This window comes from Protomyctophum bolini (assembly GCF_963924005.1).
Source record: "Protomyctophum bolini genome assembly, chromosome: 6".
In the NCBI taxonomy this organism is placed as follows: Eukaryota; Metazoa; Chordata; class Actinopteri; order Myctophiformes; family Myctophidae; genus Protomyctophum; species Protomyctophum bolini.
The window spans coordinates 36,959,228-36,972,923 of NC_137867.1; the positions used below are offsets into that span (position 1 = coordinate 36,959,228).

The window sequence follows — 13,696 nt, forward strand, 5'->3', positions numbered from 1 at the left end:
CACACACACACACACACACACACACACACACACACACACACACACACACACACGTTTGAGCACAAACAACATAAAGTGGCAAAATATTTGCAGAAAAAAGCTGTAGGTCTTCTACATCTACAAGCTCACAATGGCCCCTTTTCCACCAAAACAACTTCTGGTTCCGTTCTATACTTTTTTTCGATGGTTTATATCACATCTTCCATCTCCCAACATGAATAGTGTATCTTCCAGTTCCGAACCAACTTTTAGGGATCTGTAACAATTAATTTGGTTCAAAATTAGGCAGGAAAAAAGAACAGAACCGGTTCAACCCTGTGGGAAAAGTGGCCAATGTGTCACATATGAGTTTCTAGGTTGCTTATTCTCGCCCCCTATGTTTCGCACCCAGAATCGGGACGCCAGGCTACACGTGGTTCAATGAATAAAATGCCTCCTGACCTCCTACGATCTCCAGAGGGTCCAGTGTGATCTCTGGGGCGGCGTGGTCGGCAGTCCGCTGCACGGTGGCATTCAGCACTCGGTTCATCACCGTCACCTTGGTGTCATAGAAGACCAGGCCTGTAACAAGCACAGTATGGTCATTACAGTCACCTTGGTGTCATAGAAGACCAGGCCTGTAACAAGCACAGTATGGTCATTAGTCACCTTGGTGTCATAGAAGACCAGGCCTGTAACAAGCACAGTATGGTCATTAGTCACCTTGGTGTCATACAAGACCAGGCCTGTAACAAGCACAGTATGGTCATTACAGTCACCTTGGTGTCATAGAAGACCAGGCCTGTAACAAGCACAGTATGGTCATTACAGTCACCTTGGTGTCATAGAAGACCAGGCCTGTAACAAGCACAGTATGGTCATTACAGTCACCTTGGTGTCATAGAAGACCAGGCCTGTAACAAGCACAGTATGGTCATTAGTCACCTTGGTGTCATAGAAGACCAGGCCTGTAACAAGCACAGTATGGTCATTAGTCACCTTGGTGTCATACAAGACCAGGCCTGTAACAAGCACAGTATGGTCATTACAGTCACCTTGGTATCATAGAAGACCAGGCCTGTAACAAGCACAGTATGGTCATTACAGTCACCTTGGTGTCATAGAAGACCAGGCCTGTAACAAGCACAGTATGGTCATTACAGTCACCTTGGTGTCATAGAAGACCAGGCCTGTAACAAGCACAGTATGGTCATTACAGTCACCTTGGTGTCATAGAAGACCAGGCCTGTAACAAGCACAGTATGGTCATTACAGTCACCTTGGTGTCATAGAAGACCAGCTGGCCTGTAACAAGATTTGCAAAAATTGTCAGGATATTTTAGTGGTGCAACCACTCTTATAGACAGCTATGTGTGTGGCTGTGTCCCTGTGTCCGAGCACGAAAATAGCGTTTGTTCACCACCAAGTGTCACTGTGCCTTGTGAGATTGTCCCTCTCTAGATGCACTGTATGTGCTGAGGCATTGTACTGTAGATGTCTCCTCTCACCTTTGGCCTCGCACAGCAGCGCAGCGATGCTGTTCTGGTAGGTGTGTGTCTGCCGGAGCTCCACCAGGGGAAGGAAGAAGCTCTCCAGGGTGTTGTTGAGAGACTGCAGTAGTGCGAAGCGCAGACGCAGGCTCTCCACAGGCACGTCTGCGGAGAGGGAAACACAAAGCACGGCGTGTAAACAGAGGGGGTCAAAAAGTAGGGCTGTCGCGATTATGACATTTTACTTGACGATTAATTGTCGCTCACATGATGATTTGCGATTAACGATTTAATTGTGTTTCTGTCGTTGAACATTATTGGAACATTATGAATGAAAACTTTGCATTTCTGTTTGGCTTTTAGGCTTTGGAAACAAAAGTTGCCCAGGGCAGATAAGACAAATAACATAGCCATAGACATTTAATTACTTTACTTTTTAAAATAAATTTAAAAACCTTTTATTTTCATTATCTCAAATACTTGCGATCGGGTGATCATGTAATCATTGTGACAGGTCTATAAGGTCAAACCGTCAGAATGTAGAGAGGATAGCCCCTTGAGATGTAGCATTTCATTTTATAGGGGGTCCCGGGTACTACCCTACACAGAAGTAAAACATAAACATTACATACAATACGAATACACAATGTGTATATAAATAGGTAAAACATTACATGCAACACACAAAACACACACGCACAGGTGCAGTTAGCTTGCTCACCATCCCCCACCCACACTCTCAGCCCTCAACTCATTTTAGAACAAAAAGGAGATGGAGAAAACGGTACTATGACCTGTATCAAAGTTAGAAATAAACCTAAATACAAGCAGTATTAAAAGCATGAACAGGTCGTCGCTGCTTACTGAGCAGACAGGCCACACGGGGGTCCGCGGCGTCGCTGGGGTCCAGGTAGACCTCGTGGGGGTGCAGTCTGGCCGGCGTGATGGCCAGGTGTCGACACAGCCTGTTGATGTACTGCACCAGAGCCACGTCCATCTCCAGACACCACTTCCTGCACGCCTTCTGGGCGTGGCGCGTGTCTATGCACGTGCACCTGGAGCACACATTTGTTTCAAATTAATTAATTTATCCGAGTGCTTTTAACCAGGCTGCAATTCAACACGAGATATCCATCTTGAACATGATTAAAGCACAGCGCGGAAGAGAGCGCAGCACCCTCTATTTATCAATCTCTCTCGTCTCTCCCAGCACGCACGCAAGTGCGGCTCGAGATTAACGGCGTCCCGGGGCCTATAAAATATCTATTTGGGACTTAAATTTATCTCATTCGGGACGGTTTCAAAACTAGAGGAGTCGCACAACAACACACCATAAAGGAATCAATGAATGAGGAAGCCGCTTATATCGTGTTTGCCCGTGCATGGGACATTTAGATGTCCCATGCACTACAGCTATCGGTTGGAAGCGTTGATAAAAGCATGGTTATTAGCTATAGCAGAGGGAAAAGTTCCATATGGATATGGGGCTACAACAACGTTTAACGTTAGCTTCCATGCTAGGCTTGCTAGCTGCTTTTACTCATCTCAGATGTTTTCTAATGATCAGGTTGTTCTGGAATTGCTGCCCCAACCCTGTGGAATGCACTCCCCAAAACGCTCTCATTACACAGTTTTTATTCCTTCGTCTTAGTGTTCCTCCTAATAAAGTAGTTTTTATTTGTTTTCTCATGCCACCCATGTAAAGCACATTTGAGTATTCATATAGACTACCTGCAATGCTGCACAAGATGTTTTAAACAAGTTGTTTATCTGTTGGTCTTGGTGAAGTAGCCAACCACCAACCTTTTATAAGCGTATGTAGTCACTAGTCACTATTCATTACAAAGGTGCTGGTCTATTGGTTGTCGGATTAAAGGCTGCTTGACTCTTAGTACATTGGCATGTCGGACTAATGGTTGTCGGACTACTGGCTGCCGGACTCTTATTTGTTGTCGGACTATTAACAGCACCACTTTGTCACCTGTTGGTACTCTAAACAGACAGACAGACAGACAGACACAGGGACACACATTGCTGTAAATTGGAGTGGCTGCACCACTCAAAAAGTATGGTAATGCTTTCTATGAAGCCCATGTCTATAATGCATCATAAACATAAAAGGCTTTCCTCCTCTTTTTAACTTTGAGTGCCCGGATCTTTTATTTGAGTCCTTATGAGTGTTTATAATTAGAATTATACAGCATTATAAGCAGATCATAATGAATTATAAGTATGTTTGTTTGTGATGATGAATTGCAGAAAAGGGGCTTCTAGAAATCTCAAATATATCAAATATCAAATATTATTGCTAAGAGTGCAGCTGAGCACATGTGCAGGTGGTTTTCCACGTCATGGGCAGTACACGTAATACACAATCGTGGCGCGTGTCAAGGAGGAATGTTAACTATGACCGGGTCGGACTTGGGGTTGAGGATGGGGACACGGCAGTGGTCTCACCTTTCAAAGTGGAGGTCGTAACCGCACGCCAGAATTGCCCTCCACACGCTACGAATGTCCAGCTTGGCGCGGTCCACTGCAAACTTGTGAAAGCCATCTAGTGTGAGGTACTTCTCCTCTGGGACTGGGAGAGAGAGAGAGACTCACATTTTAACAGTATAGTAAAAGATACATTATATTATTATTAATCTTTATGAGGAAATGTCACATGCAACAAAAACATGTTAAGGCTGATTCATTCCGAGTTAGGGCTGTCACGATTACACATTTAAGTTGACGATTAATTGTCACACAAATAATTGTGATTAACGATTTGTGTTTTTGGCATTGGAAATTGGAACATTATGAATAGAAATTACATTTCTGTTAACAGAAATATACCAAGAAAGTATTATTTATTAGCTTGTACAGTAGATCTGCCATTTCTGCTTTGGGACATGATTATGACATTTATGGCAAAAAAAGAATTGCAATTAGACGATTATGTAATAATTGTGACAACCCTATTCTGTTTGGTGCCTAACACAGGACTGTTGAAAAGTGAAATCACTGAAATCTGAAACTATATTTCCAAATTACATTTCAAGCCCAAAGGGAAGGGGGGAAAGGCCAGAGTGCAGTGACCCACAAGCTGGTGAACTGTGTTAAAGAACCTTCAGGGAGAACCATTCGTAGAGGAAGAAACCTTAAAGACAGTTTGGTAACTCTATACTACACCAACTCAACTGGGGTCACCCTTACCGGAAGGTAATTTATTATGTGGTCGATGCACACAATGCCAACACACAACTAAGGGCATTTCCTTCTTCCATCCTGTAACAGGAAAAAGAGTACAAGATTCTGGGCACAATTTCCTGTATAACTACCGGAGCCTTAATGTGACTCCAGTAGTAGTTATACAGTTAATGGAGGTATATTGTACCTCGTCAAGTGTCATTGTCGGCATGACGGATAGAACTTTGAAGACTAGAATGGCGGATCAACGTTTTTCTATCAGAAATGTAAACAGTCCAGTTGCCCTTCGTTTTGCACTAGGGCTATCCCCGACTAAAGATTTGTATAGTCAAATCTGATTGACCAAATGTTGTCTGGTAGTAGACTAGGATAGGCAACTAGAGATTATTAGTATTATATATTTTTTTGCATGATTATTTTACTGTAATATAGCATATAACATAAAAACATTGTCCGACCTCACACTATATATATATTATATATATACTGCTATTGAGAAAGTTCACGTTTTATAATATTAACCTGAGTGTTTAATAGTAAGATGTTTTGTAACTATTCCATTATTACAGTGGTTTCTAAACGGTGTCTGGGGCACCGTGATAAGTCCAGATGTGCATTGGGATTTATTATTATTGCAATATTGTACAAATATTTATGAATTACTTTTTTTATTTACTATAGCAGTACTTTGTGCTCACTCATTCCCAAGACATAGGCAAATTCTGCACCTGAAAAATAAACATTTTAACCTATTAAAACATATTAACCAATATGGCATCCATATTTTGGGCATGTCACAAGCTTTAATAACATCTGTCTCTGCTATTTTCGACTTCCGGCTATGAATACAAGCGCACCTTGAGATTTTGACCAGTATTGTGTCTTGGGCACAAAACGTTTGAAACAATTAGCCCATCGCTAAATCCCAACCCCAAAAAGCGATTGTCCAATTCCAATCCAAATAGTTTAGCAACTGTTGCTATGCAGGTCAAGCTTTCGCCACCTCATAGCCTTGTGTAGAAAATCCCTAGTAGAAGCAAGAAAGAATACTGCCATAATGCCTTTCTGCTCTCCATTAGAATGCTTGCTAGAAATCCTGTCTACAGCTGAAAGCATCTCTCTCTCTCTCCCTCTCTCTCCTTTTTTTGTTTTACACATCCGTTTATTGAAAAAAGATTTTTCTTTTTATATTAATTTATTAAAGGCATCTTGTCAAGTGTGTCAAACATGTTGAGAATTAGTCTCCCACCCCTACACACATGTTGCACGCACACACACACACACGCCCAGGACATAATATGCATTGTCTTTGTTTTTCTGTTACCGTTTTCTGAAATCCTGAAAATCTGTTTTGGTGTGTACATTAATCTGAACATATCATGGGGCCATTTGTATACTGTAGGCTTGGGCTATGTTTCATGTGTGTGTGTGTGTGTGTGTGTGTGTGTGTGTGTGTGTGTTTGTATGTGTCTTCTTCTTTCGTGTATCATCCTCAAATGTCCAAGTTAGTGTTGTGTAGCATTAGCAACACGCTTTTCTCAGTCTGGTCCCACTTGGAAGAGGTCGGCCTCCGAAGGTGGTCTGTGCAGGGGGCAGGTGTTAATTATGTGTTCGGCAGAATGCTCAGTGCAGCTTGCGAGTTTTATGTGGCGAGCCTGTCTGTCAAGCCCCACTTCTTCATAGCTGATTTGAAGCAGCCGACTCCAGTGCGACTCGTGCGTGTTTGTGTGTGTGTGCATGACTGTGGAAACACCTCCAACACAGCTGTGGACCATCTTGTAATTATGGGCTGTATTTCAGCAGTACATATGTCACATTATGGTAGGAATGTCTTGAGAAAGGTCCTTGGGACAACGTTTTTTTTCTTCAATAAATCAATGAAGAGTTGATTAGTGTGTGCGGGAATTAACTTTTTTCTTTGGAAATTGGTCATTGGGATAATGAGTCCCTGCACTATGGAAGAGACATGCCGCGTTGCTTTGTACTTGAGACTTGAATGGTTAGAGCGGCGCGATTACATACAAAGTCAATGCAAAGACGAAAATTGCGCGGACGGGCGCGACCTGGAGCGATACAAACGGGACGAACCGAGGCAAATATATACATTCAGGTTTGAAGTTGAACGCAGCTTTATAAAGAATATTTGCGAAGATAAGGTTGAAAATGGGTCTTTTAAGCACATAATCCTGGGTGTATACTCCATGATGATGCTGTTGAACAGTGTTGCTTGCTGAAAATAGATGATTAGGCTCTAGACCACTGGTTCCCAAACACTGGGTTGGACCCATTTGTGGGTTAGGGTCCCTTTATTTGTTGTTTTCTTACATTTAGTTTTTAATGATTATTATAAAATTCCCCAAAAAGAAAAAAAAATAAAGAAAAAATAATCATGTATTAATTAAAAACAAATTCAACAATTTTTTCAAAGTAATTTCATGAATAAAAATAGGTGAAAACAGCCGAGCTACAGCGGATCTACGCGAAGCAACGTGTTGTGAGCTTGTGTTGTTTCACTAGTTTGGGTCCCGGAGGGGCAAACATCTAACGTCTTTTGGGTCGCGGGCTGCTCTAGACCCTACTGTACTCAGTGTACTGCATGTCAAACCATCAGGATGGCGAGAAGATTCCCACGTTTGCAAATGCAGTGACAGTGAGCCAAGCAGAGAACAATGGCTGAGACAAAACAGGCCGCAACAGCACAAATAGACAACAGAACGAGGCCTCCTCCTCAGAGCATGTCTGCAATAGAAATACACTCATTACATAAATTAAGAGCTCATGTGGCAATATCGTGGTAGGAAATTGACTATATTAAATCTATCTCAGGAGCATTTATTTCCCCTAAATGCTCAAATCTGCTTAATTATTTATCATCTTTATTATGCCTCCTGTCCGTACGAAGACGTGACAGTCTGCTTTAATTTGACGTCTGTGTTTGACTAAACGGTGCAGATCGGGGCCTACCTTCGGGCTTCTTGGCAGGAGATTTCTCCACGTCTTTCTCGTCAGGTCTTGATTTCTCGGGAGACTTGGGCTTCAGAACAGCCTTCTTCTCACTCAACGCAGTCCTGGCAAAGACGAACACATCGCTATGATTACACAGACAAAGGCTCCTCAAAGCCTGGGCGTCAAGTATACCGAAGGGAGCGTGATGAGTCACTAAGTTATAGAACACATTTTTGCTTAATTTCTTCAGGATACGGGTTTTAAGTAACAAATTTGCTCAATTACAGAGTCCAATTGGAAACATGTCTGGCAAAGTGTGGAAGAAAGCTCGCTAAATATTGCAGTGCCGGGGAATAACACCTGAGATTAAAATAGCACTTTAACATGGGAAAAGTAAACGATTAAGAGAAATAAACCATATTAGATCAAACCGGAAATTAACCGGAAGTAAAAAGTCCGCCTCCATCCACCTCCATTTGTTTAAAAAAAATTCAAATGCTTTTATCTCTGATTCTTTTCCCAGATTCGGTTTTTAATTTAAAAAAAGCTTCATTCGCGAGCACAGAATGAAAAGATTGTGGAACGGGCGAAGGCAAATAGGTAAGAAAAACGCTACTCCTTTCAGTAAATATATACATGCCTCATCCAGTCACTGTTGACACTCACCTGACACTGTTGAGTACAGACTTCTCCTTGGTGGGAGGCTTGCTGATGGGTCGTTTGGTGCTCACCACCTTGCCCGCGTGTTGCTCCTTGCCCACCTTACTGTACTTGTTCTTGTTGGGTTTGGGCGTGCCGTACTTTCTCAGGATCTGCCAAGGGGACACTTTTGTTTATTTACTGGGTAAATAATGTCGTGCTCTGACAAAATGAAAATGCTCTGACGATAATACTTCACATTATTCTTTTTTAATATATTTTTTCCTTCATACCTTTCAGTTTGTGTCACCTTTTCATGGCGATTTTAATAATAATACATTGGAAGAAAGGTGTTCTTCCAACACAATCCATGCCAGTACATTACAATAGAAACAGACCAGGGGCCAGCGTTTCTATTGTTTCTATTTTTATTTATTTTTTAAGACGCAAAATTACGTCCTGGCACAGGGGGGGTTATAGTGCTTAAAATGTAACCTGTCGTTCCTTGGCTTGGATTGGGTTAAAATAATGTCCAACTGGATTTGGTAACGGTTACAGAGACTGTTGCGTTGGTAATGCATAATGGAAATGCAATACCACCAGAGCGGGTATAATATTGTCCGGACAAGATGTTGGACAAAGTGCAAACCATAGGTCTGACTCATGAGATAAGACTTTATAATTTTGGTTGGAATTTTGTCATTTATAGTGGCAGTGCTGGATCTATCCTACTTAACACATGAAAACTGGGAAAGCATCTGTGACATTTTAGATTTTAGGTTAGCTTGATATACAAGCTCATGCCTTGCTATGATGAGCTTGTAGATCTGCTATTTTTGAAAAACTGTGAAAATGTGTGTCCTCTGAAATTTGTGTCCTTGAAATGAAAATGATTGAGCACCACTGATATATAGCAACATATGTTTTTCATACCTGAGTTAGCTGGTCTTCCAGCACTTTCTTGGGAGGCCTGATGTTGGTGAAGAAAACGTGCAGCAGGTTGCCAGGGGTCTGAGAGTTGATCTGTTCTTTGCTGAGGAAAATGTCGGACACTTTAACGGGCTTGGCTGGTGTGAGGCTCAACATCTGTTCCGAGTGAACGCAGCTCTTAAAGATGTCCGTCAGGATATCTCGGGCCGCTGGTACAAGCTTGTCCCCTTGGATTAGAAAAACAGATGATTTACTGTATAGCTCTTTGTTATGGAGAGTTCCTTTAGGCATTCCTGCTTTATTTGGGAGAGGAGGACAGAATAAACACGAATGTTGGGATAGGACGGAGGGTAAAATGCATAAATAAAGTGTATGGAAAGCATAAAGTATATAGTGTAAAAGACCTCTGATGGACTTATCGACAAAGTAGTCTTCCAGTGCAGAGCTGCCCTGCGTATCAAACAAGCTCTGGTTAACACTGGAGGCGGTGAGGATCTCCTCGTTGGTCAACTCCATCAACTCCTCTTCGCCCTCCAGACTGGACAAGCCAATCAGATCGCTGCTGTTGAAAAGGCTGGCACGGATTTTCTCCACTTTGGCCCGGGAGCGAACCTACGAGCAAGACAAGAGAAAGACACGGATGTGAGGACTCTACACAGTCTGAACCCTAGAAGACTAAAACCTGGGCGATTTTCACCGATGTCTGAGGTGGGTCTTTTCAGTACCTTCATGATGCTCAGTGACATTCATAGGAGGTAGGTTTGTTTCCCTGCCCACATCTATGTTTCTTTCTACAGGCAGGTTTAGTGTTCGCGTTTAGTGATAGAGAAAAATCCCAGACCCACAATGGGCATTTTTCTTTTTTTCTTTCTCACATGTCCCAGGAATGGGATTTTGCCCCCCTATGATAGGGCCCCCTATTTTCGTTTTTTGATGAAATAGTACCTCAAGTTGCCACGTATTGCTGTAATTAAAATTTGATATTTTTTATGGAATATATTACATTGAGGCATCTCTTTCAGCAGTATATCATTTTGAAAATATTCACCTATAAAGACAGGCCCAAAATAAGGATACCAGGTTGAAAGTGGTTAAGACAGATAAAACGACAAAATGACACAACCCACCTCGATCACAGCGTAGCCCCTGATAGGCCGGGCCATGACGGCGTTGCTGTCCAGCGAGGTGACCGTGTACATGGAGCCTCCGTCGGACACAGAGGCCGTCTCGGCGCTGTCCAGAGGCTCTCCCAGGCTGCCCAGGCTCCCCAGGCTCCCCGTGCTGCACAGGGAGATGTCCAGGCTCTCCTGACTGGAGACCGTGTGGGGGTCCCCCGGGGGTCCCTGCGGCGGGTAGGGCACAGCCGAGGCGGCTGCGGCGGGAGTGAGAGGCGTGGCGGCTAGCGGGTCCTGGTCCACGGAAAGCTCGCTGGCAGTACGAGAGACCCCGCCCTGCGAGGAGCTACAGATGGACGTCTGGCTGGTGGAGGCCGAGGCACTGACGCTCATGGCCGGGGTCACGCTGCTGGAGCTGTCGGGGCTCTCAGGGGGACCGCCGGCGTTGTTGGGGAAGGGTTGATGACGCTCGGGCTCGTGGCCCACTTTGCCGTCCTGAGGGCTGCACGCCACAGTCGTGGCGGCCTTGGGCTTCTTGGGCTCTTCCTCCTGCAGGGGGATGAAGATCTCGTCCTTGAAGAGCCCCCCGTGGGCGTTGCAGGCCCTGCGGATGGCGCTGCGGACCGCCGCCTCCTCCAGGTGCGTGGGGATGCCCGAGAGCACGAGCAGGCGGCCGTGCGCGGTGGGGCCCACCAGCGCCTGGCAGGCGTCCGTCACGGCGTCACTGGTCACACTCAGCCCCTGGGGGTCCTTGTTGGTGAGGTGTCGCAGGATCATGAGCAGGGTGAGTCCGCGGTGGAACCACAGCATGTCCTCGGGCTTGCTGCCCGCCATGTTGAGTAGGGCGCCATCGCTCTCCGACAGACGAGCGCCGCCTCCGCTGCCGCGCTTGCCTGCGGCCGCCACGGCAGCCGCCGCCCTCTCGCGCTTCATCTTGACCTTCTTGCGCTTGGACAGCAGGCTGGGGCTCTGGGGCGTCTGGCCCGGGGACGAGGACGAGGACGAGGATGAGTCGCTGAGGTTGGGGGCGCTGGTGGAGGACAGGGCCCCCACGGAGGAGCTGCCCACGTTGAGGGGCAGGGTGACCTCCGCTACCGCCAGACACACCTCCATCAGGGCGTGGAAGTAGGTGGAGAAGCGGCTCTGCTCGGCTCCCAGGGCCAAGGCAGCGCCCCCTGAAGAGGAGCAGCCGCCCGCTCCTCCGGACCCCCCTCCGGCGGCGCCCCAGCCCTGGGTCTCACGGTCGTAGAGCTTGCGCAGCTCCGTCTGCAGAGCCATGAGCACGGCCAGGCAGGGGTTGAGCAGCAGGGCGATGGAGCTGGACAGGCCGGCCGGGCTCTTACGCTGCTCCAGGTGGTGGATCTTACGGAAGAGCTCGGCCAGCAGGTGGAAGGTGAGTTCCTTTATTGAGGGTGCCAGATCCGTGGTCCAAAGCAAGCCGCCTGAAACATGAAGAGACATAAATAATGTTGTTAATGTTATTATATAAATAAAATATAGATAATTTGTTTGACTGGTTTATTGATTGATTGAAATTCTCATGGTTGGATTTATTCCTTAACATTATATCCCACGAGTTTGTAACCAATTATTTCGCCCGGTGCCAATTGCCTAAACTGTAATCCTGGGAGTAGTCTCCCTCTGCCAACCTGGGGAGAGCCCTGAACTGAGCCTCCTTCAATGAGGAGGCCGCTATCACCTGACGGTTCCTTTTAAACGCCTGGGGTCTGACACCATTTATTTGTTGAAATTGAGTTTTTTTTTCAACTTAAATTAACTCAAATTAGCAGTCATTCTCTCCATGTCGAATATTTCTGAGATATTTCTGAGATATTTCTGGAACCATTCATCTATGGAAGGAGGATCTACCTGTAGCCATTTCCGAGTAATGGCTTTCATCCCTGCAGCCAGAAAGATTTTCATCAGATATCTGTCACTTCCCATAATTTCATTCGGGACCCCAGAAAACATGATAGTGAACATCTACCTCTCCACAGTTTCTCCAGCACAACTGGGATATTCCAAGCTGTTTTGATTTAAGTTTTGGAGTGATATTGAAATTGAGTTTTAGTCACATTTTTGTCACCTGGAAATTGGAATGCTTTAGTTAGTCTAGTTTTAGTCGAGTAAATATCATAATATTTTAGTCGACTAAATCTACAGTTGATTTAGTCGACTAAAATGTATCTTGTCGGGACTAGATGGCATCGTAATGGCTGATTTTACACTTGCTGAAAATAGCCGATATACAAGCTCACAACGTGTCGCATTTTAATCTAGATTTTATTTGTTGACGGAATTGTCAGTATATTTAGTCATCATAGCTTAGTTGTTTTTATTTCGTTTCCATTTCCAGTCAGTGGAAAAGGGTAGCCGACGAACATTCTTCGTCTTAGTTTTAGTCGAGGAAAACAACACTGCAGTACAGTATGCGCAGCACAGACCACCTACCTAGCAGCTCCACCACCTGCAGCAGCACCGACGAGGGCACAGTGTCCGGCTCGTCCTCGGAGTGGTCGCTGCTCTCGCCCAGCTTCCACGTCAGCAGCTGCTCCGCGAACGCCAGCGCCAGAGGGAACTCCAGCGGCAGGGAGTGCAGCACCATCACAGCACCAGGAGGTGGCGACACTCCTGAAGTGAAAAGACCCCAACGTGACTGACTCAACCTAACCAAGCCTTATTATTGAGGGGCGCTATAAACAGCTATAGTGTAGATTCTGTCTTAACACAAACATTAAATGCCATTGACAATGAAAGGAGAATTTACGTCATATGTGTGTCAGTATGTCTGTCGGTATGTCGGTGGAAACCCTTGGCCAATATGGGGACCACCATTCTTGGTGACGTAACTAAGGTATGTTTTAAGGTTGGTATAAAGTCAATAATTGATTATGTGTGTGCCCCTCACTTCACATGGGTGTGATTTTTTTATCCACCGTCAGGCCGGAACGACCGGGGGGCAGGGATTATGTTTTCGCTTGTGTCCGTCTGTCCGTGTGTCAGCGCATCAGTCAGTGTGTCTGTGAACAGCTAATCTCACCATTCATTCACCAAGCGACTTTCAACGTGAAACTTCCCCATAGCTGGAGGAAGAACTTCTGCCCCATTTCATTTCATACAATCAAAATAAAAATGTCCCTGCATTCCTTGGATCATGTTGCAACTCCCGGCCTGCAGTGTATGTGTTCCAAAACACATACTTTTTGCTACTACCCCTACATACTCTTTCCAAGACTCATGCAAATCAGTACACATAACCTCTCTGGTCACGTGATCAAGATGTATCCGTCAGCTTTTTTCATATACCATTCTGATTGGCTACAACTGGCTTTAAAAATGTATGGTAATTAAAGAAAGAACAACTTTTGTCTCAATTAACAATTTAGGCATTTATCAGACGCTCTT

At 44.9% G+C, this 13,696-nt stretch overlaps 1 protein-coding gene across 2 annotated transcripts in view; it reads right to left on the reverse strand.

Annotated features, from left to right (window-relative positions):
• The window catches only part of hectd4 (HECT domain E3 ubiquitin protein ligase 4), an 84,682-nt gene that overhangs the window by 10,171 nt on the left and 60,815 nt on the right, over positions 1–13,696 (reverse strand). For both annotated transcript variants that reach the window (XM_080766945.1, XM_080766944.1), the window contains exons 61-70: positions 12,743–12,922; positions 10,304–11,733; positions 9,581–9,788; positions 9,180–9,403; positions 8,274–8,419; positions 7,626–7,729; positions 3,927–4,050; positions 2,334–2,524; positions 1,488–1,634; positions 442–561 (exon numbers count right to left, since the gene is read on the reverse strand). In XM_080766945.1, the coding sequence (XP_080623071.1) occupies positions 442–561; positions 1,488–1,634; positions 2,334–2,524; positions 3,927–4,050; positions 7,626–7,729; positions 8,274–8,419; positions 9,180–9,403; positions 9,581–9,788; positions 10,304–11,733; positions 12,743–12,922 (2,874 nt within the window). The remainder of the gene's footprint in view (positions 1–441; positions 562–1,487; positions 1,635–2,333; positions 2,525–3,926; positions 4,051–7,625; positions 7,730–8,273; positions 8,420–9,179; positions 9,404–9,580; positions 9,789–10,303; positions 11,734–12,742; positions 12,923–13,696) is intronic.